Raw genomic sequence first — 13,763 nt, 5'->3', positions numbered from 1 at the left:
GCGGTAACAAGAGCGTAGAAAGCACAACATGTCCAGCGTGCGGTTGTCCAGGCGAGAGCGTACTTCGTGCAGAGTACGCCTGCCGCTGAGAAAGCATGCTGTGCCTTCACTGAAGTAGGCGGCACAGTCATCAGATACTGATACACTTGTTCTAAACAAAGACCGCGCTTGCTGTTGCTCTGAAACACCGCCATTTCATTTACTAATGCATCCAGTTTCTTGTCATCATTCTGTGATGGCAAGTTTCTTGGCACAGATAATGCGGATGCAACAGACGGACGCATTGCAATTTCAAGTTGCTGTTCACAGCTGTTGTCTGACAGACGTCAATGAAGTCTTCAGTTTTCAACTATAACTCTGTTATTTCTTGATCGATGTTTACACTTTTACATGCTATATAAGCGAGCTTGTCCATTCCTGTTTTCCCAGGAATGCGGGAATGAAAAATGTCCGGGAATTCCGGGCTCCCTAATCGTGTACAGCACAATCATATCTGTCAAAGCTACTTTAGCTCAAAATAAATGAAACACGGGTTGACCCAAGCCACTGAGCTGTGACGCTTGTCAGTCTCATCTTGGCATCATAGATAACTTGTGCATTAATGGAATGTTACTGCTTATGGTTAACAAAAGCAGTTATTGCAATTTGTGTGCAGTAAAGTGCTCCAGTTAAATTAGGGGAACTGGACACGACTGAAAATTGACTCTTTATGTTGTCAAAATCATGTTACGTTTTATTTGTGTACACCTACATCATGCAAAACTGAATGTAGTGCCTCGCTGGTGGGTTAATGGCTTCCAGCTCAGCTGTCCTGATAGAGTGAATCTTAGCTGAGATATTCCTGTTGGCCAGTTCACTGAGAAGTGACAACAGGTAACTGATATAAACTGACCAAAAACCAAAAAAGGTTCTACAACGCAAATAAGCTTCATTGGCCCTCTATAAAGGAAACTAAAATAGTCTCTATACATCACTTTCATCATTTTTGAGGTGTAATCTGTTTGTCACATCAACGTGCATTCTAATAATGGGTTAGTGACTTGAATTATTATACATGCAAGTTGTCATTTAGCTGGTTTGACTGCACTTCCCTGCTTAATCAAGTGTGTTATTGTTTCCCAGTTTCTCTGGTTTGTTCAATACGGATGGGTTAGAGTTGCCATAAATATACACGTTTCTCTGTCAGGTTTGCTTTTATAAACCATGGTGTTTGTACAGAAAGTTGCATACACACATTTCATGCCTGTTTCTCTGCATATGCTAGTTTTATAAATGAGGGCCCTGGTCATTACTACCAGGATTGCTTGGAAATTCTGCTAGAATTAAGTGGACAGACAAGTGGAGAGGGAGAGACAGGAGAGACAGCCTCCTTACCCTTGGCAATATTTTTCGTAAATATAACATTAGCTTCCACTGTTATGCTGATGACACCCAGCTCTACCTCACTAGCAAACTTACTGTTTCCTTTCCACCCTCCTCACTTACTGATTGCATAGCAGAAATCAAATCCTGGTTTTTTCCAATTTTTCTTAAATTAAATAGTGACAAAACTGAGGTTCGCCTCATTGGTACAAAATCAACATTATCCAAAACTGATCATTTTTCATTTGTTATTAATAATTTCTCTGTCTCCCCTTCCCCACAGGTTAAGAGTCTGGGTGTCATCCTTGACAGTACTTTATCCTTTCAGTCCCACGTCAATAACATCTCCCCGTCTGCATATTTCCACTTGCGTAACATTAATCATATTCGCCCCTCCCTCACTCCCCACACCACTGCTATCCTCATTCATAGCCTTGTCACTTCTCGTCTGGATCATTGCAATTCCTTTTTCTTTGGTCTTTCTCACAAATCTCTTTAAGCTCCAACTGGTCCAGAATTCAGCTGCCCGCATCATTACTAGAACCCCCTCTATTCACCATATCACTCCCGTTTTGCAGCAGCTTCATTGGCTTCCAGTTCAGTTCCGAATTAACTTCAAAATTCTCCTACTAACTTTTAAGGCTCTCCACAACCTCACCCCTCCATATCTGTCTGACCTCCTCCATGTTGCCATTCCCTCCCGTACCCTTAGATCCTCTTCCTCCATCCACTTGACTGTCCCCTTCATCCGTCTTACCTCTATGGGGAGCAGAGCATTCAGTTGCTCTGCTCCCCAGCTTTGGAACTCACTACCATCTGAGCTTAGAAATATTGAATCATTTTCACTTTTCAAATCTAAACTTAAAACTCATTTGTTTAAGACTGCTTTTTCTCTCTGATTATAATTGCTCTGTCTGATTTAACTTTTCTTTATAATCTGTGTTTTGTCTATTGTTCAGTGTCCTTGAGTGTTTAGAAAGGCACCTACAAATAAATAAAATGTATTATTTTTGTTATTAAATTGCTTACCTTTTTCATCTTCTTCTTATGAATAAAAATGTCATTCTTGTTGTATTGATAAATGAGGTTAGAACAGTGTACTAGTTGAGACTTGGGGACAGCTGTGTAATTTTTACTACCCTTCATCAGCACCACTATAGCTTTGCAACTAAAGAGCAGTGTATTCCAAATTACTGTATAGATCGCTAGCCAGAACCATTGAATGTTTTTCTTTCCATAAACAAATATTCTCATCCTTGAAAAATAACAGACTTGTCCCACTTTGTGGTTTATATTGTCACAAAAACCGTTTGTATCAAAAAATAAAGTAAAAAGGGCAGGCAGGTAAGTCACATTTCTTTCTCAGTATGACCACTATATACTGTAATCCATCCATCTACCCATATTCACACTAATTTAATTTAGTTTAGGTTTGAGAATGGCTACAGTGTCAATCAAAATGGACTAGATGCTATTCTACAATATGATACATTTATGCTCTTATCCACTGTCAGTCAAATAGAGATATTTAGTGATTAGGGGTATGTTGATTGTTATTTTGAAGGTGGACTAATTTATCCACCACCTAACCTATATTACTTCTGACTGCTCAGTTCCTAAAGTTTTCAGGTGTTTTTGGAGTGTTTATTTTGTCATACATTCAACAACTTAGACGTCAAAATGACTACTAAAGCCTGACTGTGTGATCATCTTAATTTAATGTTGCAACGTGTCTTTCCCATTCCCCACTATCCACAAAACATATCTGCTTGACCACTCAAACAATTTGGTAAATGTGAAGTTATGCTATATTGTGAGACTTTATAAGCCCTTTCATAGTCTTCTGCCAAACCCAAACAAGTGTTTACATGAGCGCTCAACTGAGAAATCATATTTTGGTTAAATTTTGAGATGAAGTAACTCCTACAGTATTTCAGATGGTGATCAATTGTGTATCACAGTGTGTACAAGTTGATCTAGTGGCACATGATGGCCAATAGCATAGTATGCGGCTTCACATTTCACTGTATAGCTTTTCAACAACTACCTAGCTGATCGAATGAATCTCAGGTTTTCTGTGTTTTCATTCTTTGTTACCGGTATCTAATTTAATGGCTTGTTTTTTTCTTTAATACAGATCTTTCCCTAACAACTACTGGGACAAGTTTGTGAAACGTAAGGTAAGGGCTTTTCTTTTGTATTTTAGTTAAATAAACTTAAAAAAAAAACTTTTTTCTAGGCATTTAATTTGTAGGCAACATAATTAGAGGTTCCTGTATGGTGTCTTGGGTAACATTTCATTGCACTAACGCTTTGTTACATATTGAATTTATCCATATGCATAACTTTCATTTTGATCTGCATGCAGCTTCTGCTTACCTTCACTTCCATGCAGAGCCTAGGCTTAGACAAATACTGATTGATAAGTGTGCAATAAAGTATTATTGTATGTGTGTTATATAGTTAAGTGCTTTGCTTAACATGGGCTGAAAACTAAATGTAATTACAAAAGACCAAACATATTAAAGAGAAAAGCAGTGCAATATTGTATGATTTTCTTTTTTAGAGTTCTGAAGAGTTTCTACTTGCATCCATTTGCAGGATCAGTCTGTACTTGTGTACCAGACAAACTGTTTTAACTCTTATTGAAGATTAGATGTAGACTTCTTATGATTTTCACAGCTGTACATCCAACTTTGCTGATATTATTTAATGCCCTGAGTGGGCTGTTGTTCCCAGAGCATATATTCTGCCTTTTGGGGTCTGGTGTGTGCCACTATGGTAGGTATTTTCTGCAAAAAAGAAATTGAAAATTAAAATTATAAAATAAAATGCAATGTCTCATTTTTGATTTCATTTTCAAAGTATTTGTGCAAGAATGCTGCAGAAATTAAAATGAAAATGAAATAACCCAGGTGGCACGGTGGCGCAGTGGGTAGCGCTGCTGCCTCACAGTTAGGAGACCTGGGTTCTCTTCCCGGGTCCTCCCTGTGTGGAGTTTGCATGTTCTCCCCGTGTCTGTGTGGATTTCCTCCCACAGTCCAAAGACATGCAGGTTAGGTGCATTAGCGATCCTAAATTGTCCCTAGTGTGTGTGGGGGTGTCCTGCAGTGGGCTGACACCCTGCCTGGGGTTTGTTTCCTGCCTTGCGTCCTGTGCTGGCTGGGATTTGCTCCAGCAGAACCCCTTGACCCTGCAGTTAGGATATAGCAGGTTGGATAATGGCTGGATGAAATAACCCCATTTGAAATTTCATTTTCAAAGTCTAAGTGCAAAAATGATGCAAAAATTAAAGGAAATAACCCCATTTGCCATTTCATTTTCAGCCAGAACAGCAATGAAGCTGCAAAAATGAAAAGTATAGCATATTTCCACTTTGCATTTTCATTACATCTCAACATGCAAATTACATGGGTCAATGGACAGGGCTTTGCACTTCAATTTCCTTCAATTCTTTGTCCTTCATACCTGTAGAGCCACTTTGATTGATAGAATACTTTTCACTTCGACTGTGTTTAATTCACCTGATTTTGACCTTCACAGCAACACCTTCTCTCAAAATCCAAAGACCTCACATAATTGTAGTTCTGAAATAATGTACTACTTAATTGCAATATTCAACATGATAAAATTTGCCTTTACTACATCATAATTTACATTTATTTACACTGAATTGGAAAGAGGACTTTTTGTATTTGGTAACATTATATTGTAGAGTTGGTGCCAGGCACTGCAATTGTTAGATTCGCTGCTCTTTACATGGTTTTTTGAGTGGCTTACTATCCTTAAAAGGACTGCTTGCTTTTTGCCACACTAGACCTGCGCTATCTGCACATTGAGAACTTGAAAACGAAAATGCATTTTACTTTTCATTTTTGCAGGTTCATTGCTGTTCAGGCTGAAAATGAAATGGCAAATGGTGGTTGTTTCGCTTTATTTTTAATTTTTGCAGCATTCCTAAGCATAAACTTTGAAAATGAAATTGCAAATGGAGTTATTTCATTTTAATTTTAGTTTTTGAAAGATTCTTGTGCGCAGACTTTGAAAATGAAATTTAAAAAGAGAGATTGTATTTGTATTTTATAATTTTCATTTTCTTTTTTTGAAGAAAATTCTCCCATAGTGCCACATATATTTGTTAATTTGCTGATCCTCTCATGTTTAATCCAGAACACAAGCTATACTGGGCCGAATGGCCTGTTCTCACACATTTGACAATACTACAGGTACTTCCACTGCTACTAGTACAAGTGTAAATCAAAAATTAAAAGCAATTTGAAAATTACACAGGAAGCACAACGGATTGAAGCTGACACAGGGTACCCTGTACAGGGTATTCGTGACGGCTTATGGTTAGCTCGAACACACACAGCACTCTGTTGTTAGTCTAGATCAAGCTGAGGTCAAATAAACATGGATGCTCCACTGCGGGATTGCGCCATTGTCGAAAAACGTGCTGTAGTGAGATTTCTTTGTGCTGAGATTCACCGAAGGATATTGGCTAAGTATGGAAGTAAAAACAACACAACTTAGCAAAAAGTTTATGAATGGGTAGAAAGATTTAAAGCAGGAAGAACAAGTATATCCAAAAAAGCTCGATCTGGTTGAATCTGGATGAACAACACTGATTTCTTTGGGATTTCTTTGAGATTTCTTTGGGCAGAGGGAGTGCAACCTGCTAAAATTTACTAAAAGGATGTTGGCTTATGCAGATCACTAAGCTCTTTGGGTACCCATCTTGTGCAAACTTTATGGTACCCCAAGTCATCACACAATATGACATTTGCAAATCTATGGCTACTATATAAACATGTAGCAGCACAATCTGTCGGTGTTCTCTGGTGAAGGCATTTACCATGTTGAATTGGACTTGATCAAGCTCAGATTGAGCTTTGTTGGTTACACTTGTTCCCATTTCAAATCTTTCTTCCCATTCATAAGCTTTTTGTGGAGTCGTGCTGTTTTCACTTCTGTACTGAGCCAATATCCTTTGGTGGATTGCGACAGGTTTCAATCCCTCCTCCTAAAGAAATCTCACTACTGTGCTTTATTCAACAAGGGTGCAGTCCCATCCATGTTTATTTGACCTTAGCTTCAACAGGACTAACAGCAGAGTGCAGCCTGTGTATGGTCGAACTTCTCATAAGCCATCACAAGCATGTTGTATTGTGTCAGCTTCTATCTGCTGCAGTTACCACATGATTTTTAAATTGCCTTTAATTTTTGATTTAGCCTTGTACTACCAATTGTTTACAAGTTCATTACTGTGTTGCAGTATATAAACCCTGGACCTCCAGAATGGTGTTTCTTACACTGTGAGTTGCGACTCCATTGGGTCGCAGACTTGTCTGTGATGGGTTGCCATATGATTATGTAGCAAAGTCAATTGAGCTGACTCAAGTGTTAATTCTGTGATATGCTGCCCTCCATTTAGCATATTTTTTAATTGCAGCAATATATTAAACAGTACGATCGACACTTCACAGAGTGCTTAAGTTTCTGATAATTCTGATGATGATTTAACAAGCATTCCACACCTCAAATCTCAAATTCTGTTAAACAATCAGTCTGTGAAGACTGACAGCAAAGACACGTACAGGGTTAGAATATGCCATGGCAGTGTTGTATGCTAAATACAGCTACAGTGACAAAGTGACAATGACTAATTCTTGTGTGGTTCGTTGCATGTTTGCTGTTATGGCTTACATGATATCCAACAGTGTTAAAAAAGTTATTTCAGACATAGTTAATAGGCTGCATCAATTATTTAATTTTTGAACTACTCCATTCCTCAACTGGTCTCATGAGTCAAATGACTAAGTTTAAGGATAAGTTGAAATGACCTTTCATTCTGTCCTTTCAAAAATCATCTTATTTTCCTGCTATACCCCAAGAATTTCTTTCTTTCAGCTTTCCCAATCTTTCAAAAAGGATTTCCAATGACAACGATATACTTGATGAATCTATTCTTGCTTTGAAGTATAATTGTTTTAGGTTCTCTCTTTGTGGAGTTTGCATGTTCTTTATATCTCTGCATGGGTTTCCTTCAGGTGCTCCAGTTTCTTCCTACATTCAAAGAAATGCAAGTTAGTTGGAATGGCAATCCTAAATTTGCTGTACTGTATGTATATGTATTCACACTGTGATGGATTTTCTCTGTGTTTGTGTCTAACTTGTTACTCTATCAGTAATATTCTTGTGAGATATATGCTCGAATGAAAAAAAAAATCTTTTACTTTTTTGATTATATGACTTTTATTATGTGTCTCTTTTTTCACTGCCATTATGGTAAAAATCCTTTTCTTTGGTCCCACCTTGGTACCAATTTTCTAATTTAGGCCTTCAGATTAAAAAGTTTAAGAACCCTTCACCTGGTGTTTTAACTCTGGCGCTCTAGTCACATGACTCCACTTACAATTTGATGATGGATATTCCTTTTGGATGATTTCCATTCTAATAAAAGTGTATTTCTCTGTTACCACTCATGTAAATAGATATGTGCAGTTATGTGTAACTGCTATTGCATTGTATTTACAAAACTGTGTAAGGTCTACAGTCCATTCTTATGTACTGTATATGAGAAAAACTGAATGGTCAGGACACTGCACATTGGATAATAATGTAAAAAGTATTTAAAGCATTGTATAAACAAGACAAACGTTATATTGTTTATAGGTCATTAACAAATATGGGGATCTCTATGGAGCTGAGAGAATTGCTGAACTCTTGGGTTTGGACAAAAGTGCTCTGGACTTCAACCCAACAGAAGAGACTGCCCCCAAAGAAGCCACACTGGTGTCATGGTAAGCTACTTGGTAGGGAAGGACAGAAAGAATATCTCGGATAACCTAATCAAAGAGAGCATGGACAGAATGGCTGATCCTACACACCACTGCGGAAGTGTTGCTTCAACTAGCTCTTACTGCATGACAACCCAAGTGTTGTATACCAACTTAACATTAAAATGTGTAGAAATAATAAAGTATGGTGCCAAAGACAAAAAATACCCAGTTCTGCAAAATACTTGCTTAGTGGTGAGTGCATTCTTTTAGCGGTGTCAAAAATGTTACAAAAGAAATGACTGCTATGTAGTTTTAACTTCTCACGTGCTTGTTTCAATTCAGATTTATTTTGTCAAGTGTTCACAAAGAAATTATCATAGATGAGGTTCTATTGGTTGCCATCTTCTAGAGATATAAATTGTTTCCCATTTCTTCATTATGTGACATGAGACAAGAAAGCTTTTTAGCATTTATACAACGCGGTTTGTCTCACAGGCCACATTCCAGTGCGTTGATGTGTACTGTACATGTATTAAGCTTATGAGTGTGTGTACTGACACTAGCAGTAGTTGTCATGTTATTTCCTGGCTTATTTTCTTATATTTGTGTAGCAATGTCCTACATCTTGTACTTTGCTGCAACAAACATATTTCCCTCCGGGATAGTTAGGACTAAAAAGTCTTAATGGTACTACTATCAGCCTGTTCTCCTTGCATTCACACTCAATTCCCATTATTCCCACAGTGATTGCAGCAGACACTGTTCTCTTCATAAATAAAAACATCATCTACAATTTCATAAACAAGACATATTATTTTCATACTTTTTTGTTTCTATGTTCTAATATAATGCAGCCTTCATGATTAATCTGTGACCTCCCTCTTTTGTTTCTGTAGGTTGAGCTCTATTGACATGAAATACCACATATGGAAACTGGGAGTCGTCTTTACTGACAACGTAAGTCATCTTATTTAAAAACATCTCGAAACAAAGAAAGTGTGTTATTCAACACCTCCTCGATGTTTTCAATCTTTCTTCGATGTATAAAAGGTAGCCAGTGCAGGTGGAAAGGGCTTAACATTTTTGAGGTTTTAGACAGTGGGTGCACACTGTCTAAATCATTAAAATGTCCAGATGACCCAGAGAGTAGTCACAATCATTTTATAGATATTTGGTATTTCTGTGATTCAAAATAACTTGCCAAACAGGAAATCCAACAATGTGATGCCATTTATTGTCTGAGAAAATGGCCATCACAGTGATTTGCTTTTTCTAAATTTCTAAAAGTTTTGCACTTGACAAATAAATGAACATGATTAGTCTGGAAAGACGGTGACATTTTCTTTTGTGAATGAACAACTTCAAACTTATAGTAAATATGGCTACTTGACTCTCTTTCCACAACCATCTTTCATACAGTCCTTTTTTCAATTACTTTTCTTCTAAATAAATTATTTTTAGGTGCAGTTTTTTTTTTTTTTTTTGCTGTTTCAAAGGTTTAAAGTAATGTGTTAGATGATACACACTGTAAAAATGTGAAGTATAAGGGTAGATCACAAAGGTTAAAGGAAATTTGAAAATTACACGGTAGCCACAACAGATAGAACCTGACACAGTACAGCACGTCATGATGGCTTATGGGTTACACACACAGTGCAGCACCCTGCCATTAGTCTAGCTGAAGCCAAGATCAAAGAGCATGGATGGTCCGCCAAGGGATTGCACCATTGTTAAACAACAAGCCATAGTGAGATTTCTTTGGGCAGACAGTGAAACCTGCTAAAATTCACTAAAATTATGTTGGCTTAGTGATGAAGTGAAAACAGCATGAAAAGTTTAAGAATGGGTACAAAGCCTTAAAGAGAGAAGAAAAAATGTAACCAACAAGACTCGATATGGTCGATCACTAACATCATGCACATTGACAGAGCAAATGTCTTTACCAGAGAAGACTGATAGATTATATTGTTCACTACTGCTTCACATTTGGATATCACGTACAGATCTGAAGGTACCAAAGTGCATGATGGGTACCCAAACAGTTTACAGATCTGCAGAAGCCATCCTTCATTCAACTAGACTAACAGCAGAGCACTACACTATGCATGCTTAAACTGCCTATTAGCCTATGCAAACATCTGTCTGTCTTATAGTGCCTTTCAAATTTCTCTGTCTAGCTATCTATATTTGTTATATTATCCCTTTCATTCCTATCTTACAGACTGAGTCCGCTAAACCTGTTTCTCTAGGTATGGCAGTATTATATCTTGCTTGGAACAGATATGTGCTTATCTGTCATAATGATGAACACATTACAAGTAGGGCATTGAACAGAATGAACTACAATACTTATTTTTTGTGTAGTTCATGAATGCTCCCTAGTGTATGTTTAGGCTACATGAGCAGGAGAAAGTTTACTTCTGGAGCAAAAGGAATGAAGATTCTCTAACAGACTTTCTTAATAAATAAAGATTTCACAGTATCTTCCCTGAATAAGGGGCCTGAGTTGCCTCGGAAGCTTGCATATTGTAATCTTTTTAGTTAAGCAATAAAAGGTGTCATTTCGCTTGACTTTTCCCTACAGTATTTATAAAAAAGATAGAGAAGGTCACACTGTGGGCACCATAGCACAAAAGAGAACAATATAGGCTTACCCGCTATGGCACTCACAGCACTCAGCATGTCAACGTTATGATTGATCCTCCTGCTACAACCTAGAATGTAGTAAGTATTATCTAATGTAACAAATGGCTAGTGGGGAGATTTTCATTTATAAAACCTTTTACACACAGGCAGTAAGGAGAAGCAGTTGCTTCAGGCAAGTGGAAAAAATGGTTCGTCCTTGAGTTGGGGTTGCTTTGCCTGAATAGAGTAGTGGAGTGTAATAAGAAGTGAAATTTCTGCCATAGGTGTTTTATTTATGGTATATGTTCTCTGGTACTTTGTCAGTAATAGTTTCCTTTCTTTCATCAGTTTTATCCAGTGCAGTGCCACTCTTCAAATCTGTGGATTAAATTTGTGATGCCACCATGACTCATAAATTCACTGATGGCATCACCTTTGCTCAAGTCTTCAGTTGACAACTTGCACATCATAATTGCTGTTAGACTTTAATGTAGGCATCATCTTTTCTTAACCCTTTTCACTCTGAATAATGTTTCTCCTTGGCTTGGTAAGAGGTTAATTTTTAATTTTCTCAGAATGTAATGGACCAGTATAATGTTCCAAAACTGACAGGTTAGGTTCTGGGTTTCTCTGACCCTGATTTCAAGAAGAGAGTTAGAAAGTAAATGGATAGTTGGAAAACCTAACAGAACAAAAACAATATGCACAAATGAATAACAATAAAATACAACGTTTAATGATGCCATTTCAAGAACTAGAAGGCTTACTTCAATCCTGCCAGTAGATGGTATTTGCCAGGCTTGAAGAATTCAGAGATCATTATCTGCGTACTGTGGACTTTCCTATTGCCACTGTCAGACTCAGTAAGGTGGCACCACTAAATGCCAACAATGCAGTTCATTTCAAAGAGTCTTTTTACCTCCCAGGAGGTATATAGGTAACAAAGCAAGATCGAAAGGGCATTTGTTTCTTGTTGTTTTTGCTAAACAATGCCTTATTGTTTTTTCTGTTTCTTCACAGTCCTTCCTTTACCTGGCCTGGTACACCACCATGTCTATTTTGGGCCACTACAACAACTTCTTCTTTGCCGCTCACTTGCTTGATATTGCCATGGGCTTTAAGACATTGAGAACCATCCTGTCATCTGTAACTCACAATGGAAAACAGGTAAGGGTTTTCAGGTAGGGAGCATGGAATAATATCCAGGAATATTCTCATCTCATGCATTGTCCTTCAGTTATATGCACAACACTGTAAGTTCAGTATTTTTCAAGTCAAAGGTATTTCTTCACAAACATAGTATATATGCATAGTGTTCCAAGCCCAGTGTTTTCTGTAAATTTAAAATATCATCTTGCCTACACTAGTGTAGCCTTAAAATTTACTGAATCAAACAGTGGTGACAGCGAATATTAAAATACTGTATATAATGTTGATTTTATTCAACAACAAGTTCAGCATACAAGGACAATTTGTAAAGTGATTCAAATTTACAGTAAAAAAATTATGTATTCAAAAAGTTCAAGTCCTATGAAAACATAAGTGAGTAACACAAAGCCAGACCAAAACCAAAGTAACCACCACTGTGTCACTCTCGAAAAAAAAAACCACTTTCCTCCGTGTAAGAGCTGTAACTGGCTAACCATAAACACTGAAGCAAAATATCAGTCCTTCATTAAAAGGAAAAAATATACATGGCTCACATCAGCCCACATTCCAATTAATAAGGCTCTGCTATTACGAAGTGCTCTTCCTTTGATTGATCTCGAATTAATGCTATTACAGAGTTTATATAGTGGCTTTGATCGCCCCCTCACTGTCACAATGCAACCCTCAAAGTCAACCAAATGCAGTACTGTGGTGCTTAAGCTGAAACACATTTTTCAAAACTAAATAAATGATATAAACCAAACTTAACGATCATTAAACCAAAATCAAAACTAATGCTTCCCACTTGCCAGTCCAGGTCAATCTGTCCATCCATCAGCCCACAGACACCTGGCTAGAGTGCCGTCTTTAAACTTCGAAGGTCTGTCTCGCATGTGCAAAAACCTATGCAGGCTGGGACGTCCATTGAATGCCGGCAGATTAAGCACTTGTCAGTTTCACATTCCATTCGCTGTACATTAAATTGTACAATTGAAACCAACAAAAACATTGTTATTCACAGGGGAACTTGTGTTCACGGCAATAAGTGCTGCACCGTACCTTGTTTATTTGGTAATTTGACCGTAAGGCACTCAGTGTCATAATAATTGTAATAAGCAGAAATAAAATATATACTGCATATGAAAGAATACTCTTTCATAACCAAAGCTCACAAAATACACTGATCACAGAGATGCATTGAATATTGATTAAACTTCACTGCTACTAATGAGGTTCTTCTGTATTTTTGGATTATTTTTGCATTTTGTAGTGTTTTTGGCCTTTTAGCCTACATTTGACTTTTGGTTTTCCTTCACATTTTGCTTTTCTCTGTTTTTTCTAATATCCTTTTGTAGTATGTCTAATCTCATGACATTTCCCAAAGTACTGACTGTACAGAGTACAGAGTGCACTCTGAAGTCTAGTGACTTTTTCCATAGAAAAGCTGGCACTGAGAAGCTCCACTGTTCACACTCTTGTGTCTTGGATGCATCCAGTTGGTATGTGGGTGACCAAACGTTTTACCAACAATACCAGTTCAGGGCTGTATAGTGTTGCAGTGTTTTTGTTTGTTTATTGTGTCACCTTAAAGTGGACCTAGGTTCAAATCCTAGCCAAGTCGATGTCTGAATGGAGGGATTATGCATTCCCCTCTTCTTGATCCTAAGTAATGTGTCATGGATTGTCTCTAAACTGTTCCTGTATGAATGAGAGTAATAGTTTGCTCACTCCTTCCACTCTCTGCTATGTTTTATCTGACTCTACATTGAGATAGATGGATAGATGGAAAAATGAAGGGTCTTTTTTATGCCCTGTTCAGATTAAACTCCAGTTTCTTTTACTGCA

The 13,763-nt window shown here is 37.5% G+C and overlaps 1 protein-coding gene across 15 annotated transcripts in view; it reads left to right on the top strand.

Moving 5' to 3' along the window:
• The window catches only part of ryr3 (ryanodine receptor 3), a 539,734-nt gene that overhangs the window by 511,413 nt on the left and 14,558 nt on the right, over positions 1-13,763 (top strand). For all 15 annotated transcript variants that reach the window (XM_039741277.1, XM_039741278.1, XM_039741276.1 and 12 more), the window contains 4 exons: positions 3,500-3,542; positions 8,038-8,165; positions 9,041-9,101; positions 11,790-11,936. In XM_039741277.1, the coding sequence (XP_039597211.1) occupies positions 3,500-3,542; positions 8,038-8,165; positions 9,041-9,101; positions 11,790-11,936 (379 nt within the window). The remainder of the gene's footprint in view (positions 1-3,499; positions 3,543-8,037; positions 8,166-9,040; positions 9,102-11,789; positions 11,937-13,763) is intronic.

The sequence above is a fragment of the Polypterus senegalus genome, chromosome 18 (genome assembly GCF_016835505.1).
Source record: "Polypterus senegalus isolate Bchr_013 chromosome 18, ASM1683550v1, whole genome shotgun sequence".
In the NCBI taxonomy this organism is placed as follows: Eukaryota; Metazoa; Chordata; class Cladistia; order Polypteriformes; family Polypteridae; genus Polypterus; species Polypterus senegalus.
Note: the sequence above shows the minus strand (reverse complement) of the source record. Positions and strands in the feature narration are given on the sequence as shown.